This window comes from Acipenser ruthenus, chromosome 27, assembly GCF_902713425.1.
Source record: "Acipenser ruthenus chromosome 27, fAciRut3.2 maternal haplotype, whole genome shotgun sequence".
Lineage (NCBI taxonomy): Eukaryota > Metazoa > Chordata > Actinopteri > Acipenseriformes > Acipenseridae > Acipenser > Acipenser ruthenus.
Window position 1 is genome coordinate 23,388,926 of NC_081215.1, and position 17,145 is coordinate 23,406,070.

At 39.2% G+C, this 17,145-nt stretch overlaps 1 protein-coding gene across 2 annotated transcripts in view; it reads right to left on the reverse strand.

Annotated features, from left to right (window-relative positions):
• Nucleotides 1-1,467: 1,467 nt before the first annotated feature.
• Nucleotides 1,468-17,145, reverse strand: part of LOC117432306 (low-density lipoprotein receptor-related protein 4-like) — a 78,561-nt gene continuing 62,883 nt past the window's right edge. The window contains exons 16-39 of one of the 2 annotated variants that reach the window (XM_059002240.1): nucleotides 16,941-17,066; nucleotides 16,179-16,387; nucleotides 15,240-15,321; nucleotides 14,935-15,040; nucleotides 14,541-14,742; nucleotides 14,162-14,351; nucleotides 13,614-13,745; nucleotides 12,993-13,133; nucleotides 12,751-12,837; nucleotides 12,387-12,558; nucleotides 12,116-12,278; nucleotides 11,554-11,779; nucleotides 10,205-10,508; nucleotides 9,541-9,759; nucleotides 9,207-9,341; nucleotides 8,910-9,018; nucleotides 8,542-8,686; nucleotides 8,002-8,115; nucleotides 7,713-7,839; nucleotides 7,476-7,546; nucleotides 7,181-7,265; nucleotides 6,533-6,674; nucleotides 6,168-6,234; nucleotides 5,151-5,258 (exon numbers count right to left, since the gene is read on the reverse strand). In XM_059002240.1, coding sequence (XP_058858223.1) covers nucleotides 6,193-6,234; nucleotides 6,533-6,674; nucleotides 7,181-7,265; nucleotides 7,476-7,546; nucleotides 7,713-7,839; nucleotides 8,002-8,115; nucleotides 8,542-8,686; nucleotides 8,910-9,018; nucleotides 9,207-9,341; nucleotides 9,541-9,759; nucleotides 10,205-10,508; nucleotides 11,554-11,779; nucleotides 12,116-12,278; nucleotides 12,387-12,558; nucleotides 12,751-12,837; nucleotides 12,993-13,133; nucleotides 13,614-13,745; nucleotides 14,162-14,351; nucleotides 14,541-14,742; nucleotides 14,935-15,040; nucleotides 15,240-15,321; nucleotides 16,179-16,387; nucleotides 16,941-17,066 — 3,329 coding nt within the window. In that variant the 3' untranslated portion in view covers nucleotides 5,151-5,258; nucleotides 6,168-6,192. Of the gene's footprint in view, nucleotides 5,259-6,167; nucleotides 6,235-6,532; nucleotides 6,675-7,180; nucleotides 7,266-7,475; nucleotides 7,547-7,712; nucleotides 7,840-8,001; nucleotides 8,116-8,541; nucleotides 8,687-8,909; nucleotides 9,019-9,206; nucleotides 9,342-9,540; nucleotides 9,760-10,204; nucleotides 10,509-11,553; nucleotides 11,780-12,115; nucleotides 12,279-12,386; nucleotides 12,559-12,750; nucleotides 12,838-12,992; nucleotides 13,134-13,613; nucleotides 13,746-14,161; nucleotides 14,352-14,540; nucleotides 14,743-14,934; nucleotides 15,041-15,239; nucleotides 15,322-16,178; nucleotides 16,388-16,940; nucleotides 17,067-17,145 lie in introns of both variants that reach the window. The other variant, XM_034054016.3, reaches the window with a different exon arrangement.

A 17,145-nucleotide genomic window follows, 5' to 3' on the forward strand; every position in this document is an offset into this window, starting at 1 on the left:
TTTGAAATGTTTACTACTTGAATGTACGAAAATGCAACCCTTTTCTTATGAACAAACATCACACGGGCTCATGTGAGTCCTTGAATTATTGTAAAACCCATGTTGAAAAACAAAAGCAGGTGTCAGCTTTTAAACCAACATTAAACATTCAAAATACCTTTGTAAAGTATTAGAATTAGCAGTCTTAGTATTAGTTGTACAGGTACAATACCTTGATATTAGGCAGAATTGATCTTATCCCTCCAGTTATTATCACATTGTCTTAGTAAACCGGGTATTTGTCTTGTAAAATAGATGGAGGTACTGGCTCTTTCAGGTTATTGAAACGTTCCAAAGGCAGACCTGACGATGTCAGTTGATTTTTGTTTCTATGGAAACTTATGTCTGTACTCAGTCATGCTTGTTTTTCTTGGCTGAGTAATATAAATACAGGAACACATATACAAAGACATGTAGCTTATGAATCAGCGCTCAGCTGTGCCTTCTTCAAGCTACAATCTAGAAAGAGAACAATGCTATTTTAAGGCCTACAACGTGACAGCAAACCCCCTGTGTTTAATGAACTGTAGCAGAGGACCTACAGAAAGGTGTCCTTTTTTGTCCTAAAGAAAGTCTGCAGTTTTTCAGTATTATCACCTGGATTGTCAACTGCAGCTCACTATCACCTGTTAATGAAGTGTGCACGCCACACACTTGATTTAAATGTCATGCTCACTCATTGGTTTTCTTTGGAAGGGTATTTGGAGCAAGAATTACCAAGGTCTTATACTCAGTTGTAATCTGCATTGTCAATTTAAAATCTGGCAACAAAGACCTTGATTAAACCTTCTTACAAGCCCTGTGGGTCCTGTTGTGACAACAAACTCACATGCTTGGATTCAAAACTCTTTAGAAATCCTAGATTCATCAAAAAGGTAACATTGATAATATTACTACTATAGTATTGACAACCAATTAATATTGCACATCTATTGCATTAATATTGCATCTTGATTTATCTAACTTGTGCTCAATTTACAGTGCTGGCATTGCAGTGTGGCTGTACTAATCAACATGGATGAGGAAGTATTACATTCAAAATGCTGATCTTTTAGTGTCCCAGGAAAGCATATAGAAATCTCAGGACACCTTCCTCAAAACCAGGATGATCCATGGTTTTATCCCTAATCTTCTGTGGTAAGTCAGAATGCAAGCATTAATCCAATAGTTAAAAAAAAAAACCCATCAATTTTAATAATCAATTGTTCATTTTATACACACGCATACACAATATACCTTCACACTACTCAGTCTAAAAAGTTGGCAGTTTTATAACCATTTTAAATATTACATAATAATAATAATAATAATAATAATAATAATAATAATCGAGTAGATTTTAAAAAATGTACAAACTCATAAATGCCATTTTAAATGGATTCCTTAATTAACAGCTTGTGAAGGTGAGCAAATAAAAAAAACAGATAATTTTGAGAAACAGAATTTCTTTTAAAGCACTTAGCACAATTATATATATGTATACACTCACACATACACACTTGAGCATCCCAAGAAAAACAAGTAATAACAAGCCATTTTCAGTGATGAGGTGTTCACCCTCTCCCATGAATATACTGTACTGACAACGCTGATAGTCATCCGGCAGACTGCCTAAAAGTTGAATCATCTGGTCAAATGACTGTAACATATATTAATATATTATTATTAATATTTTATTTTATTCAGTGTAATTATTGCTTGTAACAGATTTGTATTCTGTTGGTCATAATCCCTTAGATACAGTGCTGTTTTCTGAAATCATTTATGTACAGATAGATCCCATCAGGTGTTTCTAAATGAATCTTCTGATCAGACTGATGTTCCAAGCGATACTCAAAGATTAACTTGACTTGTTCTTTTACATACAGCTCTAGAAGATGTTTGCTTATGTGACTCCATGTGTACACCAGAGTGCAGAGGATTGGCTCATACTTATTCTTTCTTTTTAAACCAGTGCTGATCTTGTATGTTTTGCTGGGTCTGGCACCCGCCAACCAAGCACCATCTATCAGGCCTCTAGAGAGCTGCTGTCTTAGATCAGGACTGAAATTGACTTGCAACAGGTAGATTCCACTTTTATATATTACTTATACAGGCAACATGGAGAGAGAGAGAGAGAGAGAGAGAGAGAGAGAGAGAGAGAGAGAGAGAGAGAGAGAGAGAGAGAGAGAGAGAGAGAGAGAGAGAGAGAGAGAGAGAGAGAGAGAGAGAGAGAGAATATATTATAAAATACATCCAGGAAGACAAAAAATTGGGATCAGCAACTTAATCCCTTAATGAAAGGGCATTATTTATACACCAATCTTTACATTCATGCATGATGCTACCCTTTCTGAAATAATAAAAAAAGACAAAAAATACTCATCATGCATAGAGAGGTGAAATGTTATTTATAAAAAAAACAAAAAGTAAAACAAAATGCAAAATTATAAATAAATGATATATACATTTTTAGTTCACTTTACAACAGTTATAATTGACTAGAAGCCATAATTTGTAATATCAAAAGAATACTCTGTATTAAAGAACTGGCACATCCCTAATATTTATAATGTTCTGAATAGACACAGTGGTTAAACAAACCCAGCAATCATTATTTTCCAGTGAGTAAAGTTAATAAATTCAAAACAACAGGGGAAAAAATAGCTTAGTACAAAAAACAGATTTCTTTATACAATAAATCAGTGCTTACAGAGATTTTTTTCAACAAATACACATGTCTTATCTCAATTCTGTACAGCTCGTTTGTTAGTAATGTTTAATCTGAAATATAAAAAGTAGGGCACATTTTTAGAGCTATCACAGAATACAATATTAACCAGCATGCTGCCTGATAGTTATAAGAAACTTTATTGTTATTCCGTTAATTAGCTACCAATAAAAGGTGCAAACCAAAAAAAAAGATACTGGTCAGTTATTAACTATTTAGGATAACCCCAGTACATATCAAATACAAAATTAAATCTAAGTAGACAAATGTTTCGGCTAGTGATTTCATCCGTGTACTGGTAACTAACAATAAACATTTGTCTACCTTAATTTAAAAGTTACATTAGTGTTTTTGAAGTTAAGGATAGGCTGTTCTATATTCTTGGAAGTCACCCATAGAGTACAGTAGCAAGTCTGGATAAGCAGCTTGTGTTAGTGTTGTTATTCCAGTCCATTCAATAAAGTTTATCTGCCTTTTAAATAATAGTTCTCTCTGTAGTCGTACCTGAGACTAAAATATTTTTTATACTGCTTTCCAGGTCAGCTCAGTTAGAAAACTTCAGCCAAATGATTTAGTATGTTGTGTTTTGAATACAAAAAACATGAAGTTGGGAAATACATACAGATCTAGATATTGGTTTAAACCAGCCTCCACAAGCATTGTAATAATAAAATAAATATTACCACTAATAAGGTTCTCAAGTTGAACATTTGCCAACCTCAGTGTAGAAATGGATGCTTCTGTTAAAGTGATATTTGAGTTTTGAAATTACCTTAAATGGTGCTTTCTTTGCATTTTAAAAATCACAAGCAATCTTTTTAGACATCAGTGCCACACGTCTTTGTTTTGTCAATAGACCGCTGGCAGTTGCGAACAACTTTTCAAAATGCATTTTCATAAATGTATTTAAATTAAGCCGCAGTATGATATTTCCAACAGTGTCTACAGATTCAGAAAACAAAAACACTGCTTTATATTTGGGTTAATCACCATTTGGGATTGTTCTTTCTGGTTTTATTTTTTAAACACGTCATACACACTGCTCATTTGTACCACAGAGACAACACATTATAAATAATTTTACCTGGTTGCCCAAGAAAGTTGTTACTATGGTAATATTCAGGCCTTAAGGCGCAGTATATTTTGTGATGCACACAGTCTACATCAAAGGCTGGGTACAGATAGCAACATTGCTGAATCATATAACCCAAAGAACGTCAGCAATATTCTTTTTGATCGTTTAGAATAGAATGCCACATAAAACATGGAACAGACGTTGGTGTTTTCCTCAAAAGGAAAAATAAAGTTGCTAAGCGTTTCTCTTTAAATGAAATTATGCATATGGAATATCTTGACAGTAAAGGTGGGCCTTTTTCTCTCAAACCACCCCCTTCACATGTGGGCTGATTTTCTCCTCCAAATATTATTTATTTAAATTATTTGTTGATGTACTCTTTGGCTGATTCTCCAATATCTATTGGCCATCTAACCAGCAGGAACATGTACCGTCCGGATGAGGCAGTATCTGTGCTATTCAGCTGATGCCCTTTGTGAAAACTACAGGGAAATGCAAACCAAAGGGAATGGACCTTGACTGGATAAAAAAGTCAAGCTCTTTTGGCACAGACATACACACACACACACATAAACACACACACACACACACACACACATAAAATGCCTCTTTGGGCTATTTTTTTTGTTTGTTTTTGTTTGTTTTTTAGTTTTTTTTTAAAATTCCAAGTCTCTTGCTGGATTTTTGTTTAGAGGCCTAGTATGTTTACTACAAAACCACTCCAAATAAAATTATAAATAAAATAACTAAAATAACAAATCTTCCAATATATTTTTAGTGGCGTATTAGGAGTTATTAGTTTACCGAGTAGCCCCCCCCCCAAAAAAAGTCCACATTTAAAATAACACACGAAAGCAGTCGATAACGTATTTTTGCTTAAAAAAAAATAAAAACGGTTCCAGATATTTATTTATTTATTCTTTCAGTCTTATTTTTTTTTTTCTTCCCCACCCAGTTCTCTCAGTCTCTATCTGAGGCAGCAGCCGCAGGACTAAAGTAGCTGAAGCCAGATGCAGTTCGTGGTGAAATAAAAAAAAAAAAAAAAAAAACACAAGAAGAGGAATCTAGGCCTGCTGGCGGGAGGGTGAATCAGACCTCGCTCTCAGTGGAGGGCTTGCGCTGGATCTCCCAGCCTGTGTCTGGCAGGGAGCTGTGTCGCTCAGGCGTGGTCGCCGTGGTGGTGTGGACGCTGCTGCACTCGGATTGCTGCTCCTCCTGCAGCAGCTGCTCCGTCTCTGTGTCGTTCAGAGAGCCGCTGCTGCTGGCCTGCAGGGACACCGTGTCCGTCTTCATGCAGACGTGGTCCCGCAGGATCCCACCCCGCGAGGGCTTCATCTGCTTCAGGTCCTCCCAGTACAGCTCGTCGCTGGACAGCAGGCAGATTCCCTCCACGATCTTGATCTTCTCCTTGGTGTAACTGTTGTCAATGCCGGTCTGAGGGGAAAAACAGCAAAACAGGCAGTCAACACTGTGAAGCAGCACCAATTCAGCAATTCACCACCTCAAATGTGCAGGAAAACAAAACATCAACCACAGTTTGAAATACAGACATCCTCAGCATATGGACCATTACAAGTTGAAGACAATTTGAACATTTGAACAGCCCCTAATTATAAGACTATTCGCATGTGTATTAGAGGGATTCCACTGTATTACTGTATGTATGGCTCCTCTTCGTCTCTCTTTTGAGCTACATGGCAAAACCAAAAAAAAAAAAGTGAGAGTAATGTGTATAACATTTAAAAATAGCTCTGGGAGGCCCACATATCTTTAACTTGAGAGTTATTTAAAGACAGTTTCTTCAAGGTTTTGTATGTGTTAAATAAAGTTTGGTTATTTATGAAACTGTCGGAAAAGCAACCAGGAACAGTCTCGCTGTATTTTACCAATCAAAACATTGCTAAAAAACAAATGAGTGAATAGGACTCCTAGTCGTTAACAGAACTCAAAAGGTTGACCTTTTGCCAATGAAAGTTAATGCAATTGTAATTCTAGTTTATTTGAGTCTAGTATAGTAAATAGGTGTAGCGGGCCAGGCATTCCATCAATGATACAGCAGAGAACATTAGTTGGTATAAGGTTGCACTTCTCATTGATTAGGATAAGTTAGCAAAACAATACAGAAGAACAGGAGAGTGGGTTTTTAGTAATTTCATGCACAACCTTTTTGGATCTCCATGCTGAAAAAAGACGTTTGCTAGAACAGTAAAACAATAGGAGAGTAAGAAAAGCTGCATTACATTTCCCAGTGTTTATACTAAATGAAATGACTGACAAAAGTCTGTTAGTTCTTTGTATTGAGGAGGGGGGGGTAGGCCTCATTCAATCATGCCACTGGAGTACCTGGGATAGGAACGTGGAAGAGAGGTCAAAAGAGAAAAGGTGAAAGGGACTCGTTAGGGTCAGAGAGCTGTAGTGGAGAAAGGAAAGCGTGAGCAATCAGTGTGGACAATACGACAGCAGCATGTCACACTGAACCTGGAGTAATTACAAAAGACAAAACAGACATACGATCCTTCTACTCTTGCTACGCCTGGGTCCATGCTTGCTAGAATAATCAATGACATGTTTCTGACATGAAATGCACAGGAAAACTATACAACTTAGACTGCAGACTACACAATTCAATTCCATATCCATACGTTTGAAACACCTAGAAATAATGTGTATATAATACTGTCATCAGTGTTAAAATGTGTTTGCTTTACCTCTTTCTTATATCGTAGCTGGTTATAAATTGGTGGCTTTTGCACTGTTTCTATTTTCACCTCTTGCGTGGAGGTGCGATATGATGGGTTACTGTAAGTCAGGTTGCTCACTCCTGGATCTGCAAACTTTGACTTTTTGTGCCTGAAAGAAAGAGACCAAAACCATATAATTTAACAGGACTGAATACTGTAAAACTCTACAGCAAAGTTCTAATGAGAGCTGTGATAAATGAATCACTATCTTTAAAGTATTACAGTTAAAGTTAGTAAAAAAAAAAAAAAAAAAAAAAAAAAAAAGTTATTCTGCTCTGGAAAAGCTCTTTGTGGACTTTAAGTATTTGATGTAATAACAAAGTGCGTACACGAATATAGTAAAGTTCCCAATACAAGCCTAACAGAATTAACAATAACAGACAGATGGTAAAATAGACAGTATTGTATCTTAAACAGGCCCTCCTTAATCCTGTATATAAGTGGCCCAGGATGGGCACAGGCTATCGTCAGTCCAAAAAGGTAAAATAAACATTATAGTGGCTCTGCAACTTAAACAAGAATTCCCCTTCTTTACTCTGGGCAAGGTCTTTTTTATATTCAAAATAACTGATTGTTTTTTAAAAAAAAAAAACGAAATTAGATGACGACAATTACCTGTATATGATAAAGGCAGCAATAAGAACGAGGAAGGCCAGCATGGTGAGGACTCCCCCAATGATGTAACTCAGGTGCAAACTTTCTAAAACAGAAACACATTATGATTGGTTATGCATTGCTTGCCAAGGTGACATACAGTACATACATCTGTACTACCAAGTAAAATAGCATGCTAGAGAACATGGCATGTATGAAATTCATATTCCATTGCAGATGGTACAGTAACCAGATAAAAAATAAATAGACATAATTAACTTCAATATTGAAGAGCAGATTAGCCCTTCCAGCTTACCATCGGAGGGGACTGGACCATCACCCCGTTCAGTGTTACAGTTTGCAAGACCTGCACCATGTACAGAGCAACTAGAAGTAAAACAAACCAAAAATCAGAACACCACCACATACAAACAGTTTAACAGGTTTTAGTCTTGGTTGAAAGGATGTGGATCGGAAGGCAGCCAAGCACTGTCTGCATTATTCACATACATTCACATACAAAACGGCTCATGTTTTTAATTGTGAAACATACTTTTTTCCAGGTGTATGGACAGGTGGTGTGGGTTTCTCTGTGGAGACACCAGGGTTCTTGTGAGATTTATCAGGCTTAGCAGCACTTGTTGTAGAAGTCTCAGGAGCTGGTGGTACATAACCTGGAACTGAAAGAGAAATGCACAATGTATGAGGAAAAAAAAAATGTGAAAAATTCACCATGACTTACAGTAAATATATAGAATAATGTATATTAATTTAAAAGCTAAAACAGTTCCTGTAAATGACAGTGTTCACTTTTTGGAGCACTGATATATTGATATACTTACTTGTGGAACAAGGTTTTCCATCACTTTCGTCCGGACAGGCACAAACAAAATCAGTGGTTCTGGCAAAGCAAAGGTGAGTGCAGCCTCCATTATTAACTCCACAGAAGTTGGTACCTAAGGAAATACAAGTACATATATATTTAGCAACAATTGTATGAAACAATCGTTGCTGCAGAGATGGCACAAAGCTTACACTGAATACAGCTGTCTCTTAACAGAAAGAATAAACTAGGTTTTCTAAGCGTTACAACATTTTTCACATACAGGGAAACATTTGTGGCTGCTTAAGACAGATGGTTGGTGAAGCTTTCATTGAAAAAACTAGATCCTTTCTGGGTTTTACTGGCTGGCGTGAGCAAATGATCACTAGAAGAGCAATACAGAAAGACAGATTATTTATAGATATTTTAGAGTGGTTTTTTAACAGAACCATTGCGCAGATCCAGAAACAGAAGACTCCTACTGGAAACTGGAAATTAATGACACAGTGGGAAAACCCGGCCCTGTTTGTTCCTCAGGGAGAAATGAGCCTTTCCTCACCGGTCTGCCGCTGTGTTGACACTACAATGATGTCCATGAGTCCCTCAACATTGGCAAGAATGGTCTCCTTGCTCCTTCCTGTGTACTTGTCTACTCGCTGAATAGACTTTGTCTGCCAGTCAGTCCAATAAATCCATCGGTCTTGCTGTGAGAGGTGGGAGAGAATGGTTAGTTTCGAAGACATCGTCTCCGGCTGAGTAAAAAAAAAAAAAAAAAAAAAAGAGAGAGGGGAAAAAGAAAAAGGAAAAGAAAATAAGGGTCAGAGATGAAAGGAAAGGGGGAATGGTAAGGGGGGTTAAAATTTGAAGACAGTAGAAAATGGTGAAAAACTGAAAACAAAATCGAACACATTTTTGTTGTTTGCGTACCTGTGTGAGGGCGAAGGGGTGGGAGACAGGGCTGATCAGGATCTGGCGCAGTTTTCCATTGAGATCAGAACTCTCTATCCGGTCTAAGTGTGCATCAACCCAGTAGATCCTGCAATTGAGAGTTATTATAAATCTCTCATACCGTACCGAGACTGCAACAGTAATCTGTTCTTTCTGCTTTCAAAGTACAGTTTTGCTGAGAGACAGCACTGCCACCTGCAGCCACATAATGGGACTGCACCGAAAACAATATTAATATTTTCTCCTGCAACTTATTCTGAAAACAGCAAATCCTACCTTCGGGTGTCGTAGTCCAGAGTCAATCCGTTGGGCCAGCCCAGGTCAGTATTGATCAGGACCTTGCGGTCAGAACCATCCAGGTGTGACCTCTCAATCTTGGCAATGTGACCCCAGTCAGTCCAGAAGAGATACCTGTAAGGATGAAAATATATTCTTCAACAGCCGTCAGAACAACAGTAATAAAAGCTGCCTTGCTAATTGGATTATGTGAGTAATTTACATTAGTAATTAGGGCAATTAGAGTACCATATGAACATTATACTTACAATACCCTTAAATTATAGTTCACGCTGTAATACTATAGCTGCATTACTATAGCTGCATTACTTACCCCTTCCTTGGGAACACAGCGATGGCTCTGGGCTCGTCCAGACTGTTGTTAATGAGCACTTTGCGATTGGAGCCGTCTAGCCGGGCTACCTCGATGGTGTTCCTGCCTGTGTCTGTCCAGTATAGATTCCGAGCCACCCAGTCCACCGCCAGCCCGTCCGTCGTTTTCAGGCCGTGGCCAATCACAGTCTCCAAGGTGCTTCCATTCAGGTTGGCACGCCTGACATCAGACAAGCAGTTGACACACTCATTTGCTGGTATGCAAGTCACCGATTCAAGCCGTTATTATTCTTAAATCTTAAAACAAGCCCTTGTCCATGACTAAGGGTTTAAAATGAATTTGCCGGCCGTTTAATTTGGATTTTAAATGATACTGAAGATTGTGTATTGTTTTTATATGTTTTCTTGTATGGGTGCTTGTGTCTATGAAAGCTTGTGGCTCTTGACCTGCTGGATCGATTTGAAAATGTGTGGGGTGGGGAACAAAACACATACAAGTGAAGATTTTTGTGTAGCAGAGAGTGCCCTCAAAACACTGAAAACATTCACCCACTGACTACTGACGCCCATTGGCGTTTCTAGTTAAATCTGAATTATTAACTGGTTCTGAAAGCTGATTATTTCAGTTCAGGGGTTTCCAAGGATAAAGCCAGTCCAGGTTGTACCTGATGACGTCGAGATACACGTCTGTGTAGTAGACCTTCCCGTCCACGCTGTCGAAGTCCAGTGAGATGACATTGTTGAGCTCAGGCACCGGCACGTAGACGTCAGTGTGGTCGTTGGTGTCCAGGGAGATGCGGCGGATGCTGCCACGGCTGGAGAAGAGCAGGTATGTCTCGGGGGAGTCGTCACACGTCCGCCCATCGCTCTTCAGCTGGATCCCCGTGGGGCACGAGCAGGAGAGGCTGCTGGGATTGGGGAGGCACAGATGGCTGCAGCCTCCGTTTCTCACACCACACTTATTAAAGCCTACAGGGAAGATAGAAGACATATCCAATGACATTCCTGCGTTCCAAGTCGGCTGGCTCTGCCAGCTGCTGTTATAAAATAACTGGAAGCAAACTGCTGCAGTAAAACAGTACACACACAAAAACACGAGAAGGATTTCTTGGCTAGTATTTAAAAAGTGGGGCTGGCTAAATCTTGCATTGTGATCCAGGTGTTTGTTCCTCTAAAATCTATACTTTTTTTGTTGCCACAAGGTCTGAAAAATGGCCTGAATTATATAAGTGGACAGGAATGGAAGCTGAATCATTAGGGCCAGATCAGAAGGAAAGTCTGGACGGGAATAGTCATTTGATGCCAGTTTTGGCCAGCCCTCAGAAGGCTGGCACTTCGCCTGGCATACACCAAGAGCTCATTGTGACAAAGTGTTTCATTTCCTGTGCAGTTGATTGAGCCAACAATGGCACCCCTTTGTTGTGGTATCAAACATAAACCGCAGCAAACAATTGCCTGCTTGTCTGACAGGATCCAAAGCCAGGACCAGATTCCTGAAACAAACTATATCTGGATATAGATAGTAGCAATCTGTAAATGTATACTACTAGTTATATTGATAGTTATTGTTGTAAAAACTATCTGCAAAATCTGCAAAAAACATATAACAAAAATAATGACACACAGTTACTTAAATCATGGAAATCTATTAGATTATAATACAGGACTTGAACATATGCTTTGAATGGAAAATTGAAAGGTGTTTTCAGTAATGGTTTTGTTAAGACGCCTGCTTTGGTTAATTAAATCAAGTTTGCAACAGATCACAGAACTGTCATGGAAAACTAACTATTCTCAATATTCATAGAACCATTTCTGTTTATAAGTGCTTTTCCAAAACAACAGCCTATATATATATATGTATATATATATATAAAAAATATTAATGACTGTTTTTAAAAACAGAGGAACACAAATAGCAGTTGGCCATCCCTGTGGACTAGCACTAGAGGGCAGTGTTGCCACCCTTACAGCAGAAGCTCCCAGCAATTGGTTTGATAGCATTCGCACCCACCCAGGGGCTTGTCCCGGTCCACAGCCTGAATGTCCATGAGGCCAGGCAGGTTTCCGCGCACAGTGATGCTGCTGCCGCCCGTGTTCTTGTCTGTTCGCTGAATGCTGCGGGTCTGCCAGTCTGTCCAGTAGATGTGTGGGCCAAGTAGGGTCAGTCCGTAGGGGTGCTGAACCGGGGAGACCAGCGTTCGACGGTTGGCGCCGTTCAGGTCAGCTGCCTCAATACGCTACGAAAATCAGATAAATATTGGCTTTAGCAAACTTGGAGGAAGTGCTTTTAATTTTGATTTTTTCCTCAAAAACATCAAAACATGACTAATGTCAGCTCTCCTCCCCCTATCATTTCCTTGTTTTTTGATGTCTTTATTTCTTAATTCTCTTTTTACTTTCACTGTAATGTTTCACTGATGATTCCAAAAGACAATGTATCCGGATTTGTTACAGCCTCTTACACACTGTACAAATCACATTCAGTGGACTATCAAAACTTCTAAAAACACAATGTAAAAAGATAGGACTGCCAGGGTGGAAGGTTATGAATGCAGTAAAAGCCTGACACATACCTCAGTATGAGCATCAGCCCACAGTAACTGGGACCCTGCCTTGTCTATGGCCAGTCCATTGGGCCAGCCCAGGTTGTTACTGATGAGTACCACGCGGTCTGTTCCGTCCATTCCAGAACGTTCCAGCTTTGCATGCTCTCCCCAGTCAGTCCAGAACATATATCTGAAGGATTAAGAGTAAAACCTGAGTAAACACACACTTAACAAGTCGAAAATGGGCAGGAGTTAACGAGGAAAGGGCCAGGGTACGAAAGACAGAGTCAACTCTTACCCCATTTCATGGTAGAGTGCAATGGCCCTCGGGCTGTCCAGATTTTGCCAAATAAGAACTTTTCTCATTGATCCATCCAAATTGGCGACTTCAATCCGGTTGGTCCCAGTGTCAGTCCAGTAAATCTTACGGCCCACAGCATCCACCGCCAGTCCATCCGTCGTCATTAAACCTGAGACAGGACCACAAGATATCTGTGTGATTCTGCAAACCACCTTGGAGATACTCCGCTCAGAGATTTATAATAATACAATATCTGCATCTAGCTAGACTAACACACAAGTACTGTAACTACCTACAAACATACATACATACCAAACCGTTAATTAAAAAACAACAAACAATTCTAAGCAATCTGCCTTACCAGTTGTGATAATATCTTCATACTCTGTTCCATTCAGGTTGGATCTGCTTATTTTTTTCAACGTACTGTCTGACCAGTACACCTTCCCTGTAGGATAGCAAAGAAAGACTGTAAATATTCTCATTTCCCTTTTCTTTATATGTTAGTCAAAAAGTTCTAGTCATTTGATCAAAGCCTGGCTCAATAGGATGACTGGAACATGTACATTCTTTACCAGATCGCTTCTGAGTTTGGTCTCTTACCTCCTTTAGGATCCACAGCAATGGCAATGGTATTTTTCAAAGATTCATTGATCGCAAGAACAACATCGGCAAAGTATGGAATGTCCAAAGAAACCATGCGGATGTCTGTCCTTCGTGCAAAAATCAGGAAACTGTTCATGCCTAAAATTAACAAAGAATATATTAGTACTGTAAATGCAATCTGAAATAGGGGTGTTACGTAGGAATGTTAGTGACCACTCGGGTAGCCCATAGCGAGAAGTACTTCAATAAATTCAAACTTATAACATATTCAAAATCTTTTGATAACATTTAAAGCTTTGAACTATTAATAACCCTAATCTGAATGGAGCATGTCTTATAAGGACAGATCTAAGATCTTTCTTGCTCTTATTGTATTACTTGTATTGTAACACTTGAAATGTATTTGCTTACGATTGTAAGTCGCCCTGGATAAGGGCGTCTGCTAAGAAATAAATAAATAAATAAATAAATAAATAATAATATGACTTTTTACAGCACTACAACAGCAGCATAATTCACACTCTCTAGAGCAGGGCATTGTCCTTGCTGCAGGTGCATCTCAGGGCATGGTTCACTGGGCCAGCAACACTTCAGGCAGTTCCTGTGGCCACCTCTTACCATGAGCGCAGGTCTTTCCATCAGACTGGAGGTTGATTCCTGTTGGGCAGGCGCAGCTGGAACCCTTGGGCAGGGGAGCCAGCAGACAGAGGTGACTGCATCCTCCATTATTCACTTTACACACTGTGGGCACTGCAACATACAACAATTAAAACATTGTTAGTGTCCGCAGTTTTTCCCCCTGTTCCAAAAAGAAGCTTTCATCTGGGCAAAGTGCATTCACAGATAGCACTGGTATTTAAACAAAAAAAAAAAAAAAAAGGAAATAAATTAGGAAATCATTTCTTCTGCTTTCACGAAGGAATCTATGGAAGCCCTAAAGGGACATGGTGCGAATTAAAAAAGAAGGTCACTATCTCGTCCGCACAAGATACTAACCTTTTTGTAAATTCTCACCATGTCCCTTTAGCGCTTCCATGGGATATCCTATAGGTGGCAGCAAATATATACAGAAAACAAAAACTAATATAACATTCCCAGTATAAACCCCCAACATATTCTGGAAGCTGAAACAATCTGTCCAATCGCAGATGTGTGTGTGTGCTTACCTGGTGACCTGTGCCGGTGAAACATGTGAATATCCATGAGGTTCTCCAGGTTCTCTCTCAGAGTGACTCGGCCCAGGCCACTGAGTTTATTAGCACTCTGGATGCTCTTGGACTGCCAGTCTGTCCAGTATATTTTGTCCAGATACAAAGTCAGCCCAAAGGGGTGGGGCAGCTGGCTTCCAATCAACACCTGCAAGATACACAGTCAGCACGGAACATTCTAGCAGGGTTTTGGAAAGTAAAAGGAGCTGCAATCTTCAACACTCCACACCTAACACGCCTAAAACCCCACAGAATAGAACCCCCACAAAGAACATTACAACTAATTCAATGCATACATTCTTGTGGATTAGGCTGGATTAGTACAGGATTCCTTTACCTGTCTGTCAGTGCCATCCAAGTTGGAGAACTCTATGGTTTTCATGCCAGCATCTGCCCAGTACAGCCTCTCGGTCTCATAGTCAATCGCCAGTCCATTGGGCCAGGTCAGGTTGGAGGAGATGATGACAATGCGGTTTGAGGCATCCATCCCTGCCCGCTCAATCTTGGGGCTGGCTCCCCAGTCTGTCCAGTACATGTACCTAAAGGAAACCAGCATGGATTAAAGCACATGGTTGGGACACTAATATATCAGCATGATATATTAGATTTCATAAGCAGTTCATTTTGAAACGTTTCAATGTATGTAAATGTCAGATGCAATGTTACCATGTTACTAACCTAGAGTGCTGTAATAAATACATACATTGCCCTCATGACCAATAAGTACCTACCCTCCAATGGGATCCACTACAATGTCCCTGGGTCTGTCCAGGTTCTCCCAGATCAGCACAGTCCTCATGCTGCCATCTGCATTGGACACTTCAACCCTGTCTGTACCTGAGAAGACGAGCAAGATCAAGATGAAGTTTCTTTCTTTCTCTTAAGTCAACTTTAAACACTTAAAAGTCAACAAGCAACTTTCCTCAACATGAGTTAGTCAGATAACATAACAAGACAGAGCTATATACTGCATTACTTATTTCAGGGCATTTTCATCTTCCACAGACGTAATTGGAATGCAAATGTAATTTAGTACCTGCGTCTGTCCAGTACAGTTTGCTGGTCACCCAGTCAAAAGCAAGACCGGCTGGACTCTCCAGACTGGTATCCACAACAACCTTATAACAATTAAAAAAAAAAGGTTTTAGAGCTTTTTAATACAAATGCAGTTAGAACTGGAATAATTAGTTAACCGAGACAAATCACTTTAAATCCCCTTTTCTTACATCTGAGACCTGGTAATATGCATAAAGTGCTTAACAGCTAGAAATCTGTAGTCGTGGTTTAATAATGCCAGCAGATGGCACTACGTTATTTAAAAAAGACTTGCAGGATATCAGATTATCTAGTTTTAATCATTTTATGACTCAGTGTTAACTAAATCTTAAAACATATATAAATAATCTGCCCAAAACTCTTTCATTGCTTATTTTTCTTTCTTTTCTTAAGAGACTGTATTTTGTTTGTCAAAGAAAACAATAACAATATCAATTCTGGTTTGAATAGTCATAATAAATACAGGGAGCCTGTGACCCTTCTTAAAATGTTTTTCATTATGCCATATAAAATTGCTGCAATCATTTTCTTATGATTCTTATATGCATGGCACAATACAATATTCATGCATCACAACAACAAGTATTCCAGATGACACCACAATGCCTCTATTGTCCAATATTCTATTCTGGATCATTACATTTTACATGAAGAGAACCTTGGCATTTACTGTATATTTATAAAACTGTTATCTGTATAACGTCACATTCAGTAATACAAATATAAACTAGAAACAACAGAATACTGTCAGACAAGAGACACTTATCAGAAATGATGTTCCATTCTGGTCACATTCTGTTATGCACCCATAACTTAACACTCAATTGCAAACTGCAAGGTAAGACTTTAGGAATGTCTAAGGGGGCAAAAGTTTGAGGGAAAACGTGATTTAAGCAGTATGTTACAGGGAAGGTCTCACCTGCTGTCTGGAGCCGTCCCACTTGGCCCTGTTAATAGAGTCGGTGGTGACGTCGCTCCAGTAGATGTACTCATCCTTGGAATCCCAGTCCAGCGCCACAGCGCTGCGCACATCAGCCAGCGGGATGACATCGTCAGACTTGTCCTCTGTGTCGAAGCTGATCCGACGGATGTCCGTCCTTCGGGCAAAAAGCAGGAACTTGTCAAGACCTGATCAAAGGCCAAAGGTCTCTTGTCATTCTTCTATGTTTATAACAACAACAACAACAAAAAAAACACAAAAACACACAAACCACCCTGCAATTCAACTACACCCATCAAAAACAGCACTGAAATATGAAAACTGCTAGACAGCAAGGGTAACTTGAAATATAAAGAAAGATACTATAGACGTGCATTTCTAAGATTACTGTAGGATCTGCACAGGTGCTTCTGAATGGGCTTTATCATTTTATACAAGTTAAAACCCAGGAAACCAATTACTTGATAAAATCTTTTTCTTTTTGTTTTTTTTAAGCTTAATTTCACCATAAAGTTGTATGTACAATGAACAAAAGTGGCAGCTGTCTTATAAATTATAGCAATTGGCATGAACTGATGTTTTGTATGACTGGGCCAAAAACCTAAATGAGGCAAGGTTTGCCTGAGGCCATTGATGTACAATATATTAGACAGATGCTGATGTTTCGCTTGCAGTCCTTAAGGAAAGCTACCGATGCCTGAATCAAGAAAGCTAACTATTCAATCAATAAGCTCCACTCACTTTGAGCGCAGTTGAAATTGTCAATCTTCTGGAAGCCAGTTGGACAAGTACAGGTGAATGTTTTGTTGCTGGGCAGGCAGAGATGGCTGCAACCCCCATTGTTGTTCCCACAGCGGTTTCTCCCTCCTAAAAAAAAAACGTTAAAAAAAATAACACAATGTCACATGGATTTCATTACAGAGAACCACTGCATTGGCTTTCCATG